This window comes from Tamandua tetradactyla, chromosome 18, assembly GCF_023851605.1.
Source record: "Tamandua tetradactyla isolate mTamTet1 chromosome 18, mTamTet1.pri, whole genome shotgun sequence".
NCBI classification, from domain to species: domain Eukaryota; kingdom Metazoa; phylum Chordata; class Mammalia; order Pilosa; family Myrmecophagidae; genus Tamandua; species Tamandua tetradactyla.
The window spans coordinates 18,909,802-18,930,293 of record NC_135344.1 but is presented as its reverse complement, the minus strand read 5'-3'; the positions used below and the strand labels follow the sequence as shown (position 1 = coordinate 18,930,293).

The following is a 20,492-nucleotide window of genomic DNA, read 5'->3' as shown; positions in this document are numbered from 1 at the left end:
ATGCACCATATCGTTAGAGATAAAACCCTGGCTGGTGCAAATTTGGGGAGAAATCTGTATGCCGAATGCCTACAATACAAATTTAGACTAATAATACACATTGTAAATAATAGGCAAGCCATTAAAAACGCAAACACTACCAATTTTATTCCAAAGTGTTCACAAACGATTGCATTTCCTGAAACACACTCACTTCCTCGCCAAATTCCTTAGTGTTTCCTAGATAGTCATCTATCTATGTATTGTTTTGAAAACCACTACCCATTTTATCACTAGCCGTTTGTGCTCCTATGTGATTTATTATTACTTTAAGAGGTTGTGTCAAAAATTTTTTTTATCATGTTCTACAGTATGTTATTGTGGTTTGGCAACATAAAACGTAGCCTCTACATTTATCAACCTCAGATACCTGTGGACCACAAAGATATGCTCTCCTACCAAAAACTCTATTTTGAAAGGACGAAAAAGTAAGCCTTCACTTAAAAAAGAAACCTCAATTGTATGAGATGTTGATATACTGCAAATGAATGACAAAGATCAAGATTTTATCTTAGTTTCCATTGTAAACATACGTTTCAGTTTCCCACCTTCTTATCAAATTACTTAGTAGAGGACAAGTTATCACCTTGAACTTCTTTCAACTAGAAAGAAAGTTTAAAATTATGACTTTAACTGTTAAATAAGTTTTCATTTGGTTTTAAAATGATCTTTTTGGTGTCTCAAAGTCCCTATCTCTTAAGTTACAATAGTAAAAATAAAACTGTCTACCTGACCATGCATTTAACAAAAATATTCTTTCCAAAAGATCTTTGGTGAATTCTTCTAGAACTACTAAAGAGCTGGTAATGTGGGGTCTCAACAAACAAATAATTCACAAAGGGCATTTAAATGTTAGAGACTTAAACTGAGATATTTAGTGAATCTTACTTTTACACACTCAACAGTGGCATCGATATTTGATCAGCTTTGATCAAACAGCCGCAGATATTCTCATGGCTGTCATCTTCTTGTTTTGACTTTTTCTCTTTTTGTCCTCTTAATATTAGCACTTTGTAAAATGCAGTTACATTTAGTAACATCTAATGCGCTCCTGGAAATCTAACCCACGTGTACTCATTTCTAGGTTTTTTTGCTCCTAGGAGGTCCGATAAAATAATAACATTAGTAATTCTCCCAGGAGACTAAAAAAGGAAGCACTGAATTGCATCCTTTTTCAACCGTAACTCTTCGGGTTAAAACAAAAGGCCTACAGTAAATTGAGACAAGAAATATTCTTTTACTTTTTCATAAATTAACTTTATGAATTTTCATAAATTAACTTTAGATAGAAGATGCAGATCTTAATTACAATCCTTATGTCTTCGGACCTGCATCCCTCCCCTCAAGTCCACAGAAAAGAGCAGCTGCACAATAAAATGATGGAAGCTCTATCTAGTATAGTACCAGGAAAAGAAAACCATCTCACAGCTGTTCTTCAAAACTACAGGCATTGATCACTTCCACGAAAGGCAGAGCAGGAGAGAATCCACAGGTAAGAATCAGATTATCTATGCTTCACACAGATACCCTAGATGCAGCTTTTCTCAGCAAAGGAGACCACAAACTGATGTGGATTCTAGGTGGTGAAAAGTAAAAGAGACCAAAATTCCAGAGAACTTTTAAACCACACACCAGTGATAGAAATGGAACGTCAAGTACGCAGCCTGTGCAAAGGGTCACTCATGAGATAAACCGAGCATCCTATCCCGGTGTTCTTCAAGGCACATGCTCAGGACGGCTGGGAAAGTGACGCACTGCATGCAGTCCATCAGCTTTTCCAATGTCACCTTAGCTCTTTACAAACGCACTTACGAATTCCAGGAAGAGGGGCTTGAGTGGTTCTTCTCTCTGGTAGAGTTTACCAAGAAAGTCAGAAAGGCACCCCCCTAGATCCTCTGAGTGGTTCTCAATCGTTAGTACACAGCAGCACCCCCCCCCCGGGGGGGCGTGTCTAAGAGGGAGCTCCTGGGGGACCCAGCACTGGGGTCTAGTTCAGCAGGCAGCAGCAGCCCCTGCAATCTCCAAAGTCAACACGCTACCCAGACCAGATAACCGCGCTTCAGGGGATCCCTGGATCACAGTCTGAGAAACACTTCAGGAACACAGTTTATCACGAGATCCCACTGGGTAGCAAAGGCTGGATCTTTGAACATTCAACGGCTGGCAAATCAAGGAAAAACACTTTTGGCGGGAAGGATTTGTCACAGAAGGGTTGGCAGGGAAAGCCCGGTAGAGGGGAAGGGAGAGGGAGGGAGCGGGGAACAAACACCCCGAATTGATTTCACCGGCTCAGCAGCCTGCGCTGGACCCCGGAGTTCACCCCCAGCCCCCCGTGCCCGGGGCACTTCGGACGTCAGACGTCATGCACAGACTCACACGCAGCCAGACGTGCACCTACCCAGCCTCCGTTATCCTGGATCCAGGTGTGCAGGTGCCGGTTCAGGTACTCGGTCATCCACAGGGCGATGTTGTCCACCAGGGGCGACATCTCCCGGTTGACGCTCTCCACGCACATGACCCCACCGAACTCAAAGAAGGCCACGATCCTCCCCCAGTTCACCCCGTCCCTGAAGAGCTCCTCCACCACCGTGGCAAAGCGTCCCCTCGCGGTGAAGGGGGTCAGGTGCAACTGGCTCGACATCTCGGCGAAGTCGCGGCGGTAGCGACGAGAGAAGTCATCGCCGGCCTGGCGCAGGGTCAGGTGGACCACAGGTGGCACCGGGCTGAGCGCAGGCCCCGCGGCGGGGGCGGCCGGGGGCGGCGGCGGCGAGGTCCTGGCCGGCTGGTCCCGGGGCGCAGCGGGCGGGGGTGCGTGCCCCGGCTGGGAGGAGAAGACGCCCGGCTCCGGGGCGGCCCCCGGGGCCACGGCGCCCGCATCTCTGGCATCCCACTCGTAGCCCCTCTGCGACAGCTTATAATGGATGTACTTCATCACTATCTCCCGATTATCATACCCTGTTCTCCCGGCGTGCGCCATCCTTCCCCCGAGCAACAGCAGCCCGGGACCAACGGCCCCTCTCGCCCCCGCTCCCACCCCACTGCCCCGAAAGAAAGAAGAGTAGTTATAATCCAGCTATTTTATTGGATGTGCTTTGCATTCTTGGATGAGGGGGTGTCTTCAGCCACGCGGAACACTTGACTCTGGTGTTTCCCCCTTGGCATGAGATGCAGGAAATTTTTAGATTGAAATTCCTTTCGGATCTTTATTTCATGAGGCACATGATGAGCATTAATTATCGTTAATATCGGTCTACTTCCTCCGTGATGCTGAAAGGTTAAAAAAGAAAAAGAAGGAACACTAGTAAGTCACAATCAGGTGCATTTTCCTTTATGCACGGGTGAAAGCAGAGCAGACACATTACAAGTTACATGGCTAAAAAGAATGTATTGAACTGCCTGCAAATTAAACGTCCACTACCGCACTTAAAGTTAAAATCGCAAATGTTTCCTCTAAAAGTTACATTAAACCGATTTCCTGTGCAAAGAACTTACTTGTATTTTTTAAGGACAGCATGATCCTCTGTCAAGTTTCCTTTTTTGCAAAAACAAAACCAATGCATAAGGCAAAGATCCCATCGATCTTCAGAACTCTCCGGTTAGAGCTGCTGAGAAACTTGCAAATGAACCAGGAGTCGGGAGCGGGCTGAAAAAATGAGGAGAATTTCCAAATTGAATAGTCGACTTCTGCTTCCCAGAAATGTCAATCCGTAGGAATCCCAATCGGAGATCTCAAGAGCACGAGAGGAAAAGGCAGCGGCGGCGGCGGCTGAATTACAATTTTCAGTCCAGTATTTGCAGAAGTCCTGTGATTTCCCCCTCTCGGCAATTTACACACGCACAGACACGCGCGGGCACAGACCCGGATCCCCATCCACGGGGCTGCCTCACGCCTCCGGGGGGAGAGAAACAGGGGGAGGGGGCACGGTGGACGAGCCCCGGCCGGGGGCAGGAATCCTCTTCGGATTAAAGTCCGACCAGCAAATGCATTTTCCGAAAAGCTGCTGGATAAATGCAGGCACGACGCGCCCGGGCCGCGGGTGCCGAGCGCGAGGAGCCCGCGCTGTGTGTGGTGCCGCGAGGGGTGGGGAGAAAGGGGTGGCGGGGGAGGGTTTTATTTTTTCCCTCTTTTCCTAAAAAGGATGACTGCTACGAAGTTCTCCCCCCTGGACCCCCTCTTCCGCTGCACCCCACCGGCGCACCCCGCCTCCGGGCTGCGCACCCTTTCTCCTCCTGCTCCTCCTCCCGCGCGGTGGCGGCGGCGCCCGCCTCCCCGGCTGCTCGGCCGCGCAGCCCGCTCCGAGCGGGGACGGCCGCGCCGGCGGGGAGCTCCCGGCGCCCGGGCACCTCCACTCGCGGTGGCGGCGGCGGCGATAGCGGCAACTCGGCAGGGAAACCGAGAGCGCGGGGCGGGCGCGCCGGGGGCGGGCGAGCGGGCGGGCGGGCGGGCGCGCGGGCGGGGGAGGGGGCGGGGAGGAAGGGGGCGGGCGCGGGCGGGGGGTCTGGCCTCTGACTTCATTCTCCACTCAACCCGCCTGGTTTCCTGTGCGTACGTCACACGGTTCATTCAAAAAAAGAAGAAAGAAAGAGCTCTCCTCGGAGCCGCCCCGCGCCGGGGCCCGGGTTAAAGGCCCCGCGGCCGGCCGGACCCGGAGCGGCGCGGACACATGGCGCGCACGGCCGTCTCTCGGGGCCGCCGCCTGCCCGCGGGGCCGGCCAGTGGGTGGCGCGGGCGGCGCAGGCCTCCCGGGCGGCCGCGGCGCGGTGGGTGTGCGCGGGGCCTCCTCGGGCCTGCGGCGGCCGGGCGCGCGCTCTGGGGCCTCGGGGCGGGGCTGCGCGGGCGCCGGGGGCCGGGGCGCCTAGGGAAGAGCGCGAGGCCGGCCGGGCAGCGGCGGAGCGCGGAGGGGGCGGCCCGGCGGCGCGCCAGGGAAACAAGCCCGGAAAGGCACCGGGGAATCGCTTTGAGCTTTCCTAACCGTGTGTGTGTGTGTGTGTGTGTGTGTGTGTGTGTGTGTGTATGTGTGTGTGTGTACGCGTGCGCGGGTGCGCGCGCCTGTGTGTGACCAGCCCGCGGCCGCCGGGAGGACCCGGGCCGCTGCTGCCCCCAACCAGCGGGGACCTCAGTGCTGCCCTCCCGTGAAGAGGCGACTCTGCACGTTCATTAGCGAGGGGAGCCCCGAAGCATGTTTACATTCAAGTCGCTTCCGAGCTGCCCACGCAGCACATATACCCGCGCGCGCGTGCGCGCGGACACACGCCCAAACCCACACCCACCCGCCTCCGGCGCGTTGGCAACCTGAGGACCCGATCTGCGACAAAGGCCAGACCTAACCCTCAGCGGGCTAGTGAAGAGGCGAGCAGTGGTTAGCAAGGGCTTTAAAACAGTTGGGTCAGCGTTGGTCCTGATGATTCGGGCACTGGCTCAGGGCTGGACGCTGGGAAGGGCTGCATGGCAACTTCCAGGCCCGCGCAATCGCGGTCCCGGCGTCGGTGGGTTTCTAAAGGCCTCCACCACGTGTGCCAAGCAGCCAGCCCTACGGGACTCAGCCTCTCAGATTATATGTAATATACGTAGTATATGTACACGTACATATATGTAAATACATACATACGCAAGTATTTTTTAATTCATCAGTTGGAATAGTTCTTAGTTTCGTGAAAAGGACAAGAGGACAAACAAGCTGTACACGTTTCACTATTTTTGTCTCTGAGTCTGACAAAGCACCGAGAAATAAATGTTTACTAAAAGCACAGCAGCTTACTTAATAGGGCTCAAGTACAAATATATAGGGACAGTTGGTTACTGTGTCACAGAAACATGACAAATGAGTACTACAATGTGTGCAAATATCTTCTGGCACAGTCTCCGATATTTTGTCTCGTTCCTAGTCTAAAAACAAAGCATTTATTCTTAAAGCAAAATGAGCACACCATTTTTTTTTCATTTCTTCATCTACCACCCCAATCTGCCAGTGTGCAAACATCTTACACATAGGAATGGATGCCCTGGTACAAACCTCTTAGCCAAGCAAGAGGGAAGGAAGCAAGACACTCCCTCCACCGTGTAAGGGCTGTGCCCAAGCCCCCTGTGCTTGGTGGGCAGTGCGGAGGTGTCTGCAGACAGCCCTGCTATAGAATGAACTTCAGTATCTGTTCTCAAAGAAATAGTCAAAATCATTCTAATTCTACAACATTGTAGTTTACTCCCTTTGGATCTTCTTAGATCCTGGTTTTAAACCCAAAAAAATTACTTGTGAGAGAGAGAGGAAATTACTGTTTTTGAGGAAATTAGAGGCTCTAGGGCTGGAAAAGAGATTGTACTTCCGCGAAGGGGGCAACCAGGAGGAATATCTCCTATTCCCAAGGAACGAAAAGCTCCCTTATATTTTTCCCTTCGTTTGCTCTCATGAAGCCTCACCTTATGAGTTTTCCCAGAATAATTCCTCATATGGTGTCTTGGCTCTAACCAAACACCTCTCTCCAGATATATCTACATCACAGTCCTTTTCTAAGGTTATATAGTCCCTGGAATGTTTTGGATACTCTTTCAATCCAAAGAGTAATTCTATTCTGTTCAGAGCCCATGCATAACAGAATCCACTTAAAATCATAAGGGCGAGCATTCCCAGGAAGTATGTAACGTTAACCCTTTGTCTCTGGGTAATGAGGTGGTAGATGGAACACTGGCCTGAGCCAGCAGTTCTGGGATTGGTGGCGAGATCTGGGACCCAGACCTTCCAGCAGCCTTCTACAGGTATGCGCTGTGGACTCTTCTCTTTCCCAGATGTCTCCTCCCATTAAGATCCCATGGATGACCCCTTTTGCCAGCTTTGATTCTCAGGGTAGGGTGGCACCAGGAGGAGAAAAGAACCAGATGCAGGAAATGGAGATTGTCTCAAGAGTCTGAAAGGCCTGTTTTCTTTTTTATTCCCAATCTGCCAAACAAAAAGCTTTTATTGCCAGATTTCGCCACCTACTGGTTGATGTTTAGCAGTATAATTTAGAAAGTTATTTTCATCCATCACCAATATTAATGTTCCTATTATTCTAATCTGGACATACTAATGTTCAATATAGGCATATATATGGCATCTTCCCAACCATTTAACTTTGTATTTAAAATCAGGATAGAACGAGACCATTAAAAGAGAGGGAACTGATGTGAAAAAGTTAGAAATGTAAAACATGACCCCCAAACCATTTAGGCAAACTCCATAATTTTTATAATATGGAAATAAATACATAAACAAAAGGAACTGACTAGAGAGAGTAAAAACAAGTAGTCCAAACAATTTCTATGAGAAAAAATGAACTGCTTAAAAAACGAGATCCCGCAGATCTATAAAAGCAATCCAAAATGTTCTAAATGTTTCCAATTTCAAGTACATTATAAACTTGCACTGAACAGTGCTACACTCTTTACCTTCCTGACCAAAGTGTTTGAATAGTTTGTAGACAAACTTCATACAAGCCCCATTGATGAATCCTGTTTCCGATTCATTCATGCCCTGAGCCTGCCTTCTGCTGCAGAGCATCCAAGCCTGCTGTGGGCCCTAAAGCCACACGATGCCAAATCTAAGCCAACAAGGCTTGGTTTAACCTAGAACCCCACCTTATTTATGGTAGGTCCCAAACCTCAAAATATGTTCAGAATAATTAAACAGCAAACATTTAAACAACACACTACACATAAATCACTCTGTTGTGGAAGCTTAAGAGCAGGCAAATGTTTGCTTTTGGCTTACAAAGGAAAGCCTAGTAATTCACAAGTAGCATACTTTTCCCATTAAATTAAAGACTTGGCATTTGAGCTTCAAAAAACTAAGGGTAGAACCTGTCTTAAATTTCTTAATATTTTTCAAATGCCTGGTGCTCTCATTGGATTGAAACTGCAGCAACAGAAACAAGCAACATGAGATAGCACGGTACTGAGGTGGAGTAGGCAAAGAATTTACATTCTTATGGGTAATAACTAACTTTTATCCTCTTAAGCTATTTAGGACAAAGCACAGTATCTCCCAGATATTCATTGCTGATGAAAGCAACTAGAAAAACCTAGGTTAACATGGTATCTTTCAAACTTAACAAGGTCTGAGGGTTTACTCCAAGGCCTAAGGGCTCAGCAACATTAGAACTAAATTTCAATGGGTCTCACGATTTTTCAACAGCTAAAATCTGGTCCTTTTGTTTTCGAAGTTTGTCAAAGGCTGAAATCTCATCCCCTTTGCATGACTTTATCCAGCCCAGCCCTACCACCTCAACGCCCACTCTTTCCTTCCACATCGCCTTCCTGAAGCTGTGTTCATTTTTTTGTGGTTCCTGGAATATGCCAGTCCCTCTCATGTCTCTGGCCTTAGCACATATGAACCCAGCCTTTACACACCGTTAATTCATACTCATTGCTCAAGTTTCTGCCCAAGAATTCCCTCCTCTGCAAAACCATCCTTAACCTTGCTAGCTGTCTTCAGAGTCCACCTGTGCTGCTACTTGGAGTTCACTGCAGAGGTTCAGAGCTCAGAAACCAGAAATCAGGGGTTTGAATCCTGGCCCCATCAGTCGTGGCTGTGACCTTGAGCTAGTGAGTAGCCTCTCCATGCCCATTTTTAACACAGGGATATAAATAGTATCGACCCATAGGACCTAGTTATGTGTTGTGACTTATAGGAGTTCAAGCATGTAAAGCTTCAGAACAGTGGCTGGTCCATGTTAAGTTTTCAGGGTTAGTTATGATACGTCCCATCATAGCTATCGTTGGATCACACACAATGCAATTTCTGGCCTATGTTTTCCTCAGTAGATTTAAAATTATTTGTGCATTCCCAGGCTAGAACAGTGCTTGGCATTCAAATATATGTGGCATAAATTTTGGAGACCACAAGCCTCAGAAAGGAATGGGAAGTGGTTTATCTTTCTCCAGGATATTCGGGGGTGGGGGTGGGGGGAAAAAATGAAAAATAAAGTCTCCTCAAGGGGAGGGCTGTTGTTTTGTGCAGTTATATCCCCAGTGCCTGAATCAGCATAGGGGTCATCGTAGGTGCTCAAAATATACACAGTGAAAGAAGAAAGATGGAGTAAATGAGTAAAAAAAAAAAATAAGTTAAAAAAAAGAAATCAAGAAATTATCTTTTTTTCTTTAACATCCAAACATGAAAATTATAGAAATGTTAACAAATGCTATTTAGGTATATAAAAAGTTCACTTTTAAAGAATGGTAAGCTTGTAAACAAAGAGGTCCAAGAAACTGCTTCTTAAAGTGACCCAAAATTTTCTATTTCAGGATTGAGAAATGGTAAGGCATATTCTTTTCTATCACTCATCTCTAATTTGCTGTCCTTCAGATTGGTGGAGATGCTTCATTGTTAGAATACAAAGTTAAAGTTAAAGTATGGGAAATCTGTTTATTTGTGTATAAAAGAAAATTACTTAAGAATGTTTTACTCAGTTCCACATTTTTTACCCTTTTACTCATATAACCCATGTAAGAGTCACACAAATACAGAATATATTTTAAACAAGAGCTCAGAATATCAAATATTAACTCAAATTAGTTCCTAGAAACATTATTAAAAAATCAGATCTTGTCAAATGTTTAGGATGCAGAGTCAGGATGTCACGATGGAAGAGGTCCATGTTTGGCTAAAGTATCTTTACAAAGAAACAAATTTTCAGAAAAATAAGTTTTCAAATCTGTAAAGCTTGTTCCCCATTTATTTTTCATTGATTCAGAATTACAAGATATGAAAAACCGTTAAATTCTGCCACAAAAGCCTCTAAAGTAGCAAACACAAATTCTAATATGTATCAAAATAGCCACATGCCTTTTTATCAATTCAAAAGTTTCTTAAGAGGTGTCACATCAATCAAGTGTAAAATATAATTGCTATTATTTCCTCTTTAAAATATCAAGTCCACCACCACAGCACTGAACCATAATCTGAACAGCAAGATTTAGTCTGGAATATGGAATGTTATACGGTTAGAGAATACTTTGAAAAGCTGAGTTACTAAAACTAAAAGAAATGAGAAAGATACAAAGCATCTTATGCCAAAAAGTATGAATATTTAAAACTGGCTACAAGTGAGTAACGTGTTTAAATTAGAGCATGGTGTAATAAAATTAAATCCGTTGATGACATAATTCAACAACAATAAAAATTATGGCACTGCTTTGTTCTAGGACAAAGCCACATAATTCTTTGAATTGAAACTGTTTCCAAAATGCTTTTGTCATCTAAATATCAAAGAGTCTCTCAAATTTTCACTTGCAAGAATCAATAACATATGGTTTAACAGGTCCAGGTAAAGATTTATAGCTAAGTATGTGTAGATATTAATGTAAAGAAGCCATTGTTAATTCCCTCTTTTCAACTGTGTAAATTATTAAACTGAAAATATACAAAAGAACAATTCTCATGATTTTGTACTTGTAAAAATAATGAAGATCGTTCTATACACTTTTCAATTATGAAGTGTTCCTAAACATATTGTGAAATTTCTATGGTTGAATGACATTGAACATTTAAAAATAAATATATTCACAAATACATTACAATAAAACTATACAATCAAATCCAGCAGAGACAGGAGAAATAGGCACTTCAGAACCGAAATTCACTTAACAAGCTGTTGTTGGTCACTTACAGGAGCCCACATTCCAACAGAATTATAAACTTCTTCTGCTTCAGGTAAGACTTATCCATTTCTCAGCACAACAGAACGTACTGAATTAATGCAATCCTTAAGAAAGCCAAAAGTTTGCCCAAAAACCTGATTCGGGGTTGTTGTTTTTTTCCCTGAGCGAAAAAGCATGCCCATGTAAAAAAACAGTATATAAGAATTAACCCCCAAAAGATAAAATATAGCATTTTCCTGGTAATATTTTCATGTTTTGGATGAAGCTGGACCATTGAGCAATACTGTTCAAAACAATGGGCTATTTAAATGTTCACAGTCACTTATCCAAAACACTCCTGGGCCTGATGTTTTTCAGAATCTATAACTTTTTGGATTTTGAAAAGGTAATGTGGCGCATGAATTGGATATTACAAAACACCAACACAAAGTGGCAATACTCTTTAATAAACCCACAGGTGCTTCTTCAGGGAAAATCAAGGAATGGTCAGGTGAGGTGGGACAAATACAAATATAGTAAAATTACTTCAATTCAAGACAAGTTTTGCCACCAACTGAATTATGGCTCCAAACAGAAAACAAAAAACACCTTAGTTTTCAAAGCTTTCAGGTAAGGGACTGTGGACATATAATATCTGATAAGGAAGCTCATTTCCTGACACTTCAAATACCAATGATCTCTGCAAAACTGCTCCAGGCCTGAGCTTAAATTAGGTTTGGGATCATTTCTGCCACCACAGAACAGAGGCTGTTAAGCTCTCGGCAGATTATCTGGAGCTAATGGTAACTTGAAAAGTGTGAATTAAAACAACTATTGTTAAAGAGTTAATTTCATTTTCAGACACCATCTTCGACTAGATTTTAATATAGACCAACCATAGAAGGAGCCAGATTTCAAGGATCATTTATGAGAAAAGCATAAAATTGAGAAAATTCCATATATTAATGTAGCTGTTTTCTTCAAATTAGGAAAATACATCCATTATTTCATTTTCGCAGCCACACAGTGTCATTCCACAGCTTGCGAACTATCACACCATAAGACTGAAAGATTCATGAAAGCATTCTGGCATCTACCCAGCCCCAGAAACTATAATGAAGCCATTTCAAGCAACATAGCCATTGAATCAGAATTTCTTCTGTATTTATCAGCGTTTAAAATATGCCTCACTCATATCTTGATAAGAAGGCCACTGAAGATATTCTTTAAAAATTAAGTCATGTTAAAACTCAAGGACAAACAAAACAAAACATGTTATGGGATTTTGGGGTCTTCAATCTCTTGCAGAGTTTTATTTAATTATTCACTTTTTTACAAAAAAAAAAGTTTCTTCTTCAAAAGCAAAGGCGTCTTCTCCCCAAAGTGGACAAGACACCGCACTGCCCGAGTGTGGTGTGATGACAAGGAGGTGCACACGAGGACCAGGAAGGCAGGTTCAACTCCGAGGGACGCGCACGACGAATAGGGCGAAGCAGGTGGTGCTGCGTGAGCCCACCGGAGGCACCGCTTGGGGAGATCCACCAAGTGGGCGGCAGATCCTGTAATGCGGAAACAAGAGGGGGCCGAGGCGACTCCAGGGCTGGAGAGATGGAGCGTGAGTGGCGCTCCCTCACCGCGGGATACCACCAGCGTGTTCTCGGTGCAGCTGGGGCTGCGTGGAAAACAGGGAGGGTGGCGGCGTTCCGAGACCGTATCTTCCAACTCTGCCTCCTGTCCGAGGTGGTGGTGTTTTTTTTTTAAATAAGTAAAATGTAAATATATTATCTTCAGCTTGTCCTAAAAGCTACATATAGGCTACGTACGAGGAGAGTTTCTTACCTTGATTTTTTCCCGTTTATTTGAATTAATCCATGAAATAACTTAAAAAGTCAAATGACAAATTTTAGCTGGCCTTTTTTTTTTTAAGATTATGGCGGTATAAGCGAAACTAAAAGGAAGAGATAGAAAGAGTGGGAAGACACTCTAATTGTGGATCGTCATGGCTATATAGGAAATTGTCAATTTTAAGCTTCTAAGATTTTATTTCTCTTCAGAAAGCATTTGAGGAGGCTGCCTTTCCTCATAAATGAAAAATTAAAATCCCCTAGGCATTTGAGTCTAAAGAAGACAAGAAAGCATGTTTTTTTTCCTACTGGAAAATATTTATCTATTAAACCGGATCTCCCCACTGCACTGCCCTCTCCCATCCCCCTTGCAGCTTTAGGGGATCAAAGAGAGAGAGAAACCACAGGTCCCACCACGCGGTGAGGCGCGCGGATCACACTGGGTGTCAGTGACACTATTACACATTCAGACTCACAGTAATGGGTAAAGCGCATCTTGAATAAAAAATGCCAAGTTTAGAAGAAAAATAAAGACCCCAGAAACCCATATACTTCTTCCTTTCCTGGAGATTAAACTTTTTATGTGCTGTAAAGTACATTTCTGAACCCAATTTCTATGGGGAGGGGGGAGATACAAAAACCTTAAATGACCAGGCTGCTCCGTGGGTGACCCTGCTTACAGACTGCTAGTCCCAATTCCAGGCCGGCTCCACCTGGGGCCCAGAAAATGAAACAACCTCCTCTTCCGTATTTGCATAGTGTTAATGAGATCCTCTGGAGTTGGGTGCCTACCCCCTCTCCCTTGCAGACAGGCTTCTAAAGGGCATTGGTCCAGTCTCACATATTCAAAAACAAGACACAAGTGTCTGCAGGCCAAAAACTGAATCCCATTTAGCAGCAAGCTGTCCAAATTACTTAGAAACCGTCCTTTTCTCAGGGGTAAGAATTAGGCAGTTTTGTCTGCACCTTCAGATTTTGCTCTTTGCATCATGCAGCGACGAACCACGCTATCAAAACTTCCAAGGTAAAACAAAGCAATGATGCGGAAAAGGCCCATGGTGACCACCTGCAAGATAAAGAGAAAGCTTTTAGTCCACCCAGCAGCATGATACGAAATTCATTTCAAGGTGTTTAATAAACAGTTCCCAAGACATGTTTTCTAATCTGCTCCAAGGCTAAGTATAAAGAAAACTTGGTGAATGTCAATAAAACACTGAGAATGGAATGCATCTCCTCTATACCGGGTATAGCACAAGTGCCTGGCACATAGCTAACAACAAAAGATTTGCACAGGGGGCAGGCAACAGTGGCTCAGCAGCAGAATTCTCGCCTGCCATGCTGGAGACCTCAGTTCGATTCCCGGAGCCTGCTCATGCAAATGATGATAATAATAATAAATAAAATTTGTGCAATGCATAAAAGTCAAATTATAAAGAGATCAAAACAGATACTCTTAGCAGTTTTAGGATTATAATAGCTAGGAAAAGCCTCCTCCAACATCCCAAATCACCAAGCTACTGTCAGGGCTTTTTATGTGCTAAGCACAAAAGTTTGACCCTCTGGGAAGTGTTGAGAATATTGCAGTGAGAAAAATTCAATCCCTACTCTCAAGGAGCTTGTTCGCTGATTGGAAAGACAATCAAGTAAAAAGGTAACAGGACTCTCTGTGGGGTTTGTATTATTTTTGTTCACTGTCTTATATTTCAAAATAAATTTAAAAAACAAAACAAAAAAAAGGCAATTGGAGCTACGGAGTAAAGAGAACCATTAACCAAACCTCTTCGCTTTCACTTCTTCCAGTAAAAGACTCCCATTAAAACAACTCTAAATGGAATTTTGAAAAGGCATAAAGCTATGAAGACAAAAAGAAATATCTGTCAAATGCATACAATCTCAAAAAATTGCCTTCCATTACTGTTTGTTCAGAAAGCCATGAGACAAAGTGGTCAATCAAAACGAGGGGTTCACAGAGAAAGCCAATATCACATGAAACTGGCAGGAGGGACCAATAAAAGAAAGACAGAGACATTCCCCAGGACTCAGTTCAGTTGGGTCCCAGGCATGGACAGCCACCCAGACAAGAAGGTCTAAAGGCTCTAGGAGAAATTCCTTCCAGAAGATGAAATGAAAAGAAAAACCTGATGTTTCTGAACATCATGAGAGGAGATGCAGACAGTCAGTGGAGAATGTGAGATACAATTAATAATAAATACATAGAAAAAAGCCAATGATACTTTTGGGGAAAACAAGAAAGCTGTTCTAGAAAGGAAAAGTGATCATGGTGTATTACTGAGCTCAGGTGTGAGTGGCCTTTACATACTCATCATAAGGATTTTCTTGAGTACTGATAGAACCAAAACTATAATGTAACTAAAAGGGGAGGGTGAAGAGATGGGGAAATTGGATACGAGCTGAAGGGAGGAGGGTGAGAAGGAGAGCTAACTCCTCATCTTTCATAAAAATCACCACACGAGGCCCCAAACTGAAAAATACAGGGAAGTGGCTATTTAAAATATTAGCTAGAGATACCTACAGGCAAATGCTGAAGCTTCAGCTAAAAAACTCCTGGTGCTTGCTTAAGAGAAAGTAAATGGGGGACAGGGAATGAGGGGACTGTGTCTTCCAAAACAGGCCTTGGACATGGATTCTCTGAACTACGGGCAATGATAACTGAAAAATGTAAACACTGAAGGGAGGGGGGAAAAATTAGAAAAAGCAATTCTGATATAGCGTAATAAAGCATGCAACAGGAACAAGTCCAAGGCACTGAACTCAGCCTTGATTAGAAAATTTTCTAGACAAAATAATATTTAAGCTGAAACCTGAAGGAAGAATGGAAGTTGGTCAGACAAAGGAAAGCTGAGAATGAAGGAACATCAGCAAAGTTCCAGAAGAAAGCAAAGGGGCAGAGAAAGAAAGATGACAGGCTAGAAAGGGAGCTTAGAGGGCCTGTGCCTTGCAATGGAATTTAATTTTTATCCCAATGTGACAGGGGGAGCCGCTGAAGGTTTTTATGCAAGGCCGATTTAGCAGTTTATTTTTTTATTATTTTAAAATATTTTTATTTACGAAAGCAAACCATACACTTAGAACAACCAAAAATGGATATCTTAGCTAGTTAATCCATAGGCATACTTAGGTAAAGTATCCAAATAATCATTGTAAAGTCTGTGTTTATACAGTAAGTTTCATAAGCCAATTTAAAATTAAGGCAAACAAGAAAAGAAATCTACAAATACAGATACCACAGTTTCTTCAGTTCTAAATATTAAACACTAACTTAATACCATTTGATTGGCTGGCAAAACTAGGAACATTCTCAAAATATGTAGAAAGTTATTACAAATATCAACGTTGCTATAGTAATGGCCTATATTACCAAGCATTTTCAAGTTTTTTAATTTCAAGAAAATATAAAGATACAGATGTTTTTATAATTAACATATGAAAATCTCGACTACCAAAAATAGGTATCTTAGTTAGCTTATCCATAGGCATATTTAAATAAAGTATCCAAATAAGCCTGTCTTTGAACAGTATGTTTCATAAACCAATTTAAAATTAAAGGAAACAAAGAAAAAAATCTACAGATACAGATATCAGATTTTCTTAAATTCTAAATATTAAACACTATCTTAAATGCCATTGGATTAACTATCAAAACTGTGTACATTCTCAAAATATCAAGTAGAAAGTCCTTACAGATATCAACATTGCTATTGGAATGACCTATGTTACTAAACATTTTTAAATTTTTTATTTCAGGAATTTATTTTACTTAATATTACTATAGCTGCCTATAGTTCTTATCTGTTAGATCTATATATTCTTTCCCCTCTCTCACCTTCTATTCTTTGGTTATCTTTGCTAAAACTCTTCAATTCTGTATCCTCTTTCAGACATCCCTGTGTGTCTTTTTTCAGTAGCCAGAGCTCCCTTTAATATTTCTTGTAGGGCAGGTCTCTGGTTGGCAAATTCTTGCAGCCGTTGTTTATCTGTGAAGATTTTAATCTCCCCCTCAATTTTGCCAGACAACCTGGCAGGGTAAAGAATTCTCGGCTGGAAGTCTTTCTTGTTCAAGATCTTAAATATATCATACCACTCCCTTCTTGCCTCAATGGTACCTGTTGAGTAGTCTGAGCTCAGTCTTATATGTTTTCCCTTGTATGTAATAAATCTCTTTTCTCTTGCTGCTTTCATGACTTTTTGCTTCTCTTTAAGATTTAGTATTCTGGTAAGTATATGTCTTGGCGTAAGCCTATTTGGGTATTTGGGATTCGTTGGGCTTGTTGGGATCAGAAGTTTATGTCTTTTATAAGGGTTGGGAAGTTATCCCCCATTCTATCTTCAGCTTGCCTTCCTATCCCTTTATTCTTCTCTTCTCCTTATGGGACATCAATAATTTATATTCGTATGCTTCATGGTATCTATCATTTCCCTGAGATCAAGTTTTATTTTTTCTATTTTCTTGCCATTTGTTCTTTTGAACATAAAAGTTCAATTGTTCTGTCTTCTAATTTGTATATTCATTCTTCTGCCTCTTGAAGTTTACTGTTATGAGTCTCTAATATACTTTTATTTTGGTCTACAGTATTTTTCATCTCTGTGATATCTAATATTTTTCTATTTATTCTTTCAAATTCTCCATTATGCTCCTCCAGTATCTTCTAGATATCCTTTATTTCATTACGAACAAGCTTAATTAGTTGTGCCAAATTCTGTGTTCCCTTGGATAATTTAATTGGGTCATTTACTGCGCCATTTTTGCCAGGATCTTCACATGCTTCATGATCTTCTGTTGTATGTATTTTAATGTCTCAATAAGGTTATGTTGCAGATTTATTTCCTTCCCTTATCTAAGATTTTTAATCTACTTGTATTAGCTTTGACAATTCCCTTTTATCTAAGATTTTTAATCTACTTGTATTAGCTTTGACAATTCCCTTTTGGAGTTAGTCAGTCCTTTCTCTTGAAACCAAGTCCCTAATCTCAAGGGGGGATTGCAGTTCCACTTAGGGCTTTATTTGGGAGCTAGACAAGATAGGCAATTTGCCAGACTGCACTTTCTGCTTCTCCCCAGCAAATGGCCCTCTTGAGCCTTCTTGTTCCCTTAGGCCCACCTGTCCCCGACCACAGGTGCAATGTCTAGCAGCCAGTCATGGCACTCAGCTTGGCCAGCTTCCTCCACCTCACCTCTCCATCTGCACACACTTGTGGTCTCTGGGCCTCTGTGGGAGAAGGGGAGCGGTATCAGGACCCAAACACATCTCTTTCTGGCTGTATGTTGGACCGGCACCACTTTACATCTCCCCCTCCTCTCCGGGGAAGGGCCCCACAGTTTTTGTTAAAAAAAAAAACAAAACAAACAGCGTGTCACAGGCCTGGTTGTGACTAAATGGAGTCTGTGCACAGGAAAAGCACCTCTATTACCTTCCAAGTTCACCATAAGAACTCTTAGCTATGGAGCCAAAGGGACAATCTTCCCAAGCCAGTTGTAGGGATAGGTAGAGTCGTGACTGAGTACATTCACCCAGGTCTCTCCATCCCAATTTCTCCGGTTTTTCCCTGAGGGTTGAGAACCTCTATCATCACTTGTACCTCGAATCACTGTCTTGGTCATTTTTCTATTGCATCTCTCGTTGTTGAGGGGTGAACTCAGCCTCTCCTATTCCAACATCTTGCCAGAAGTCCTATTGAAGGCTTTTCCGATTTAACAGTTTAGAAAATCCAGCAAGGAAGATATGTCGGCAAACTCAGATGCATCTGGGGGCCTGGGGCAGGGTGCTGAACGACCACCGGGCCTGGGGGGACCATAGCCTGGCTCAAGGGGCAACTGTCGACCAGTCCCTGCTGAATCCTGCAAGGTAGCAACACAGATCCTGTGCTGAACTGTGATCTAAGAAAATCTAAGAAAAATCTAAGAAAAGTAATAAATGTGGATTCTTTTAATGTAAACCCTAATTTTAAAACTATCTTATTTAAACACACACATACACTCATATACCAGAATGAGCAAGCCAGATGCTTTATAGGCATGGGGCAGAATGTAAGACTTCAGTGAGGTGTCCACTGTCGTCCCAGGCCTGAACCGTGGGGCAGCAGAAGGGCTGAAGAAGCAAGGGTCAGAACAAGGAGACAGGCGGGATCTGATCCCAGATGTGAGATCCCAGTTTCTGGTGGGGCACTGGAGTGAATGAACACCAACTACAGAGGTGGAGACACTGCAGGAGGGGCAGGTTTGGTGGTAGGAGGTGGGGTACCGGGGGCAGGATGCTGAGGAAATAAAAAATTTCATTTTGGACGTATCGATGTGGAGATGCCTATTCACATCCCAGTGAAAATGTCTAAATGGCATTCATGCAAAACTGGAGTTCAGGAAATAGTGATGGCCTTGAGTTGTAGATTTGGACATTGTTGGGGGAGGCCGATCCCCCATGGGGAACGAGTCGAGTTCACTCATTTGTTCACTCAAGCATGTTTAAGTTCCTCCCAGTGCCAGGCACTGGCTGTGAGGGGTACACTGGTAAACAAGACGTGCACCCTTCTTTTAGTTTGCTAGCTGCTGGAATGTGATATACCACAAACAGAATGCTTTTAAAAAGGGGAATTTATTAAATTGCTCATTTACAGTTCTAAGGCCGTAGAAATGTCCAGGTTAAAGCAAGGCTATGAAAATGTTCAATCTAAGGCATCCAGGGAAAGATACCTTGGTTCAAGAAAGCCGATGACGTTCAGGGTTTCTTTCTCAGCTGGAAAAGCACATGGCAAACATGGCAACGTCTGCTAGCTTTCTCTCCAGGCCTCTTGTTTCATGAAGCAACCCCAGGGGCATTTTCCTTCTTCATCTCCAAAGGTCTCTGGCTGTGTGTGTGGGTTCTCATGGCTCTGAAGCTTTTTCCAAAATGGTTCCCTCTTAAAGGGCTCCAGTAAGCAACCCAACCTTGAATGGGTGGAGACACATCTCCACAGAAACCATCTAATCAAAAGTTACCACCCGCCATTGGGTGGGTCATAACTCCATGGGAACAATAAAAAAGCTCCCACCTAGCAATATTGAATGACGATTAAAGGACATGGCTCTTCTGGGGTCCACCACAGATTCAAAACGGCACACCTTCTACCTGTAAGAGCTAATTACAGAACAGTAGATATATTACAGAGTGAGAAGAGATCTGAGGATCTCTTAGGCCTGGGAAAGATCTCAAGGACATTTAACTACTGAGTTATTTGAATTTCTAGTCTGAACATGGGATACAGCACAAAATGTAACTCTATAAACTATCCATCAGCTTCAGCAGCCCCTTACAGGCAGTGTTGCCAGCCCCTGCTTGCCACCTACCCCCCACCACCCCAGGATTGGCCTTTCCACAGCAGTCAGTATTTCCCTCTGCTGTAACTTGCTGTGAGTTCAATTGTGTCCCCCAAAAAGATATGCTCAAGTCATCACTCAAGTACCTGTGAATGTGACCTGATCTGGAAATGGGATTCTGGCAGATATAATTAGTTAGGATGAAGTCAAACGAGATTAGGGTGAGCCCGTGTGCCAGTTTGAAACTGTTATGTACCCCAGTAAAGCCACGTTCTTTAATACTGATTCAATCTTGTTGGTTGGGATCTTTTTTATTAAGTTGCTTCCAAGGAAATCTGTCTCCACCCATTCAAAGTGGGGTTGCTTACTGGAGCCCTTTAAGAGGAAAACATTTTGGAAAAAAGCTTCAGCGCTTACATCACAGAGACCTTCGGAGATGAAGAAAACACCCCTGGGGAAGCTGTTTGAAAAGAGAAGCTGGGAGAGAAAGCTAGCAGACATTAGCATGTGCCTTCCCAGCTGACAGAGGAACATCATTAGCCCTTCCTTGGGTCAAGGTGTCTTTATCTGGATGCTTTAGTTTGGACATTTTTATGGCCTTAGGACTGTAAACTGGTAACTTAATAAATTCCCGGTCATGGTCAGGTTCATGTGTCAACTTGGCCAGGTGGTGGTACCTGTTTGTCTGGGT

At 43.4% G+C, this 20,492-nt stretch overlaps 2 protein-coding genes across 3 annotated transcripts in view; both read right to left on the bottom strand.

Annotated features, from left to right (window-relative positions):
- Positions 1-4,295, bottom strand: part of BCL2 (BCL2 apoptosis regulator) — a 177,250-nt gene extending 172,955 nt beyond the window's left edge. The window contains exons 1-2 of the mRNA XM_077135307.1: positions 3,532-4,295; positions 2,438-3,306 (exon numbers count right to left, since the gene is read on the bottom strand). Of these exons, the coding sequence (XP_076991422.1) occupies positions 2,438-3,016 (579 nt within the window). The 5' untranslated portion in view covers positions 3,017-3,306; positions 3,532-4,295. The remainder of the gene's footprint in view (positions 1-2,437; positions 3,307-3,531) is intronic.
- A 5,419-nt stretch (positions 4,296-9,714) lies between these two features.
- The window catches only part of KDSR (3-ketodihydrosphingosine reductase), a 63,761-nt gene continuing 52,983 nt past the window's right edge, over positions 9,715-20,492 (bottom strand). For both annotated transcript variants that reach the window (XM_077135306.1, XM_077135305.1), the window contains one exon: positions 9,715-13,558. In XM_077135306.1, coding sequence (XP_076991421.1) covers positions 13,439-13,558 — 120 coding nt within the window. In that variant the 3' untranslated portion in view covers positions 9,715-13,438. The remainder of the gene's footprint in view (positions 13,559-20,492) is intronic.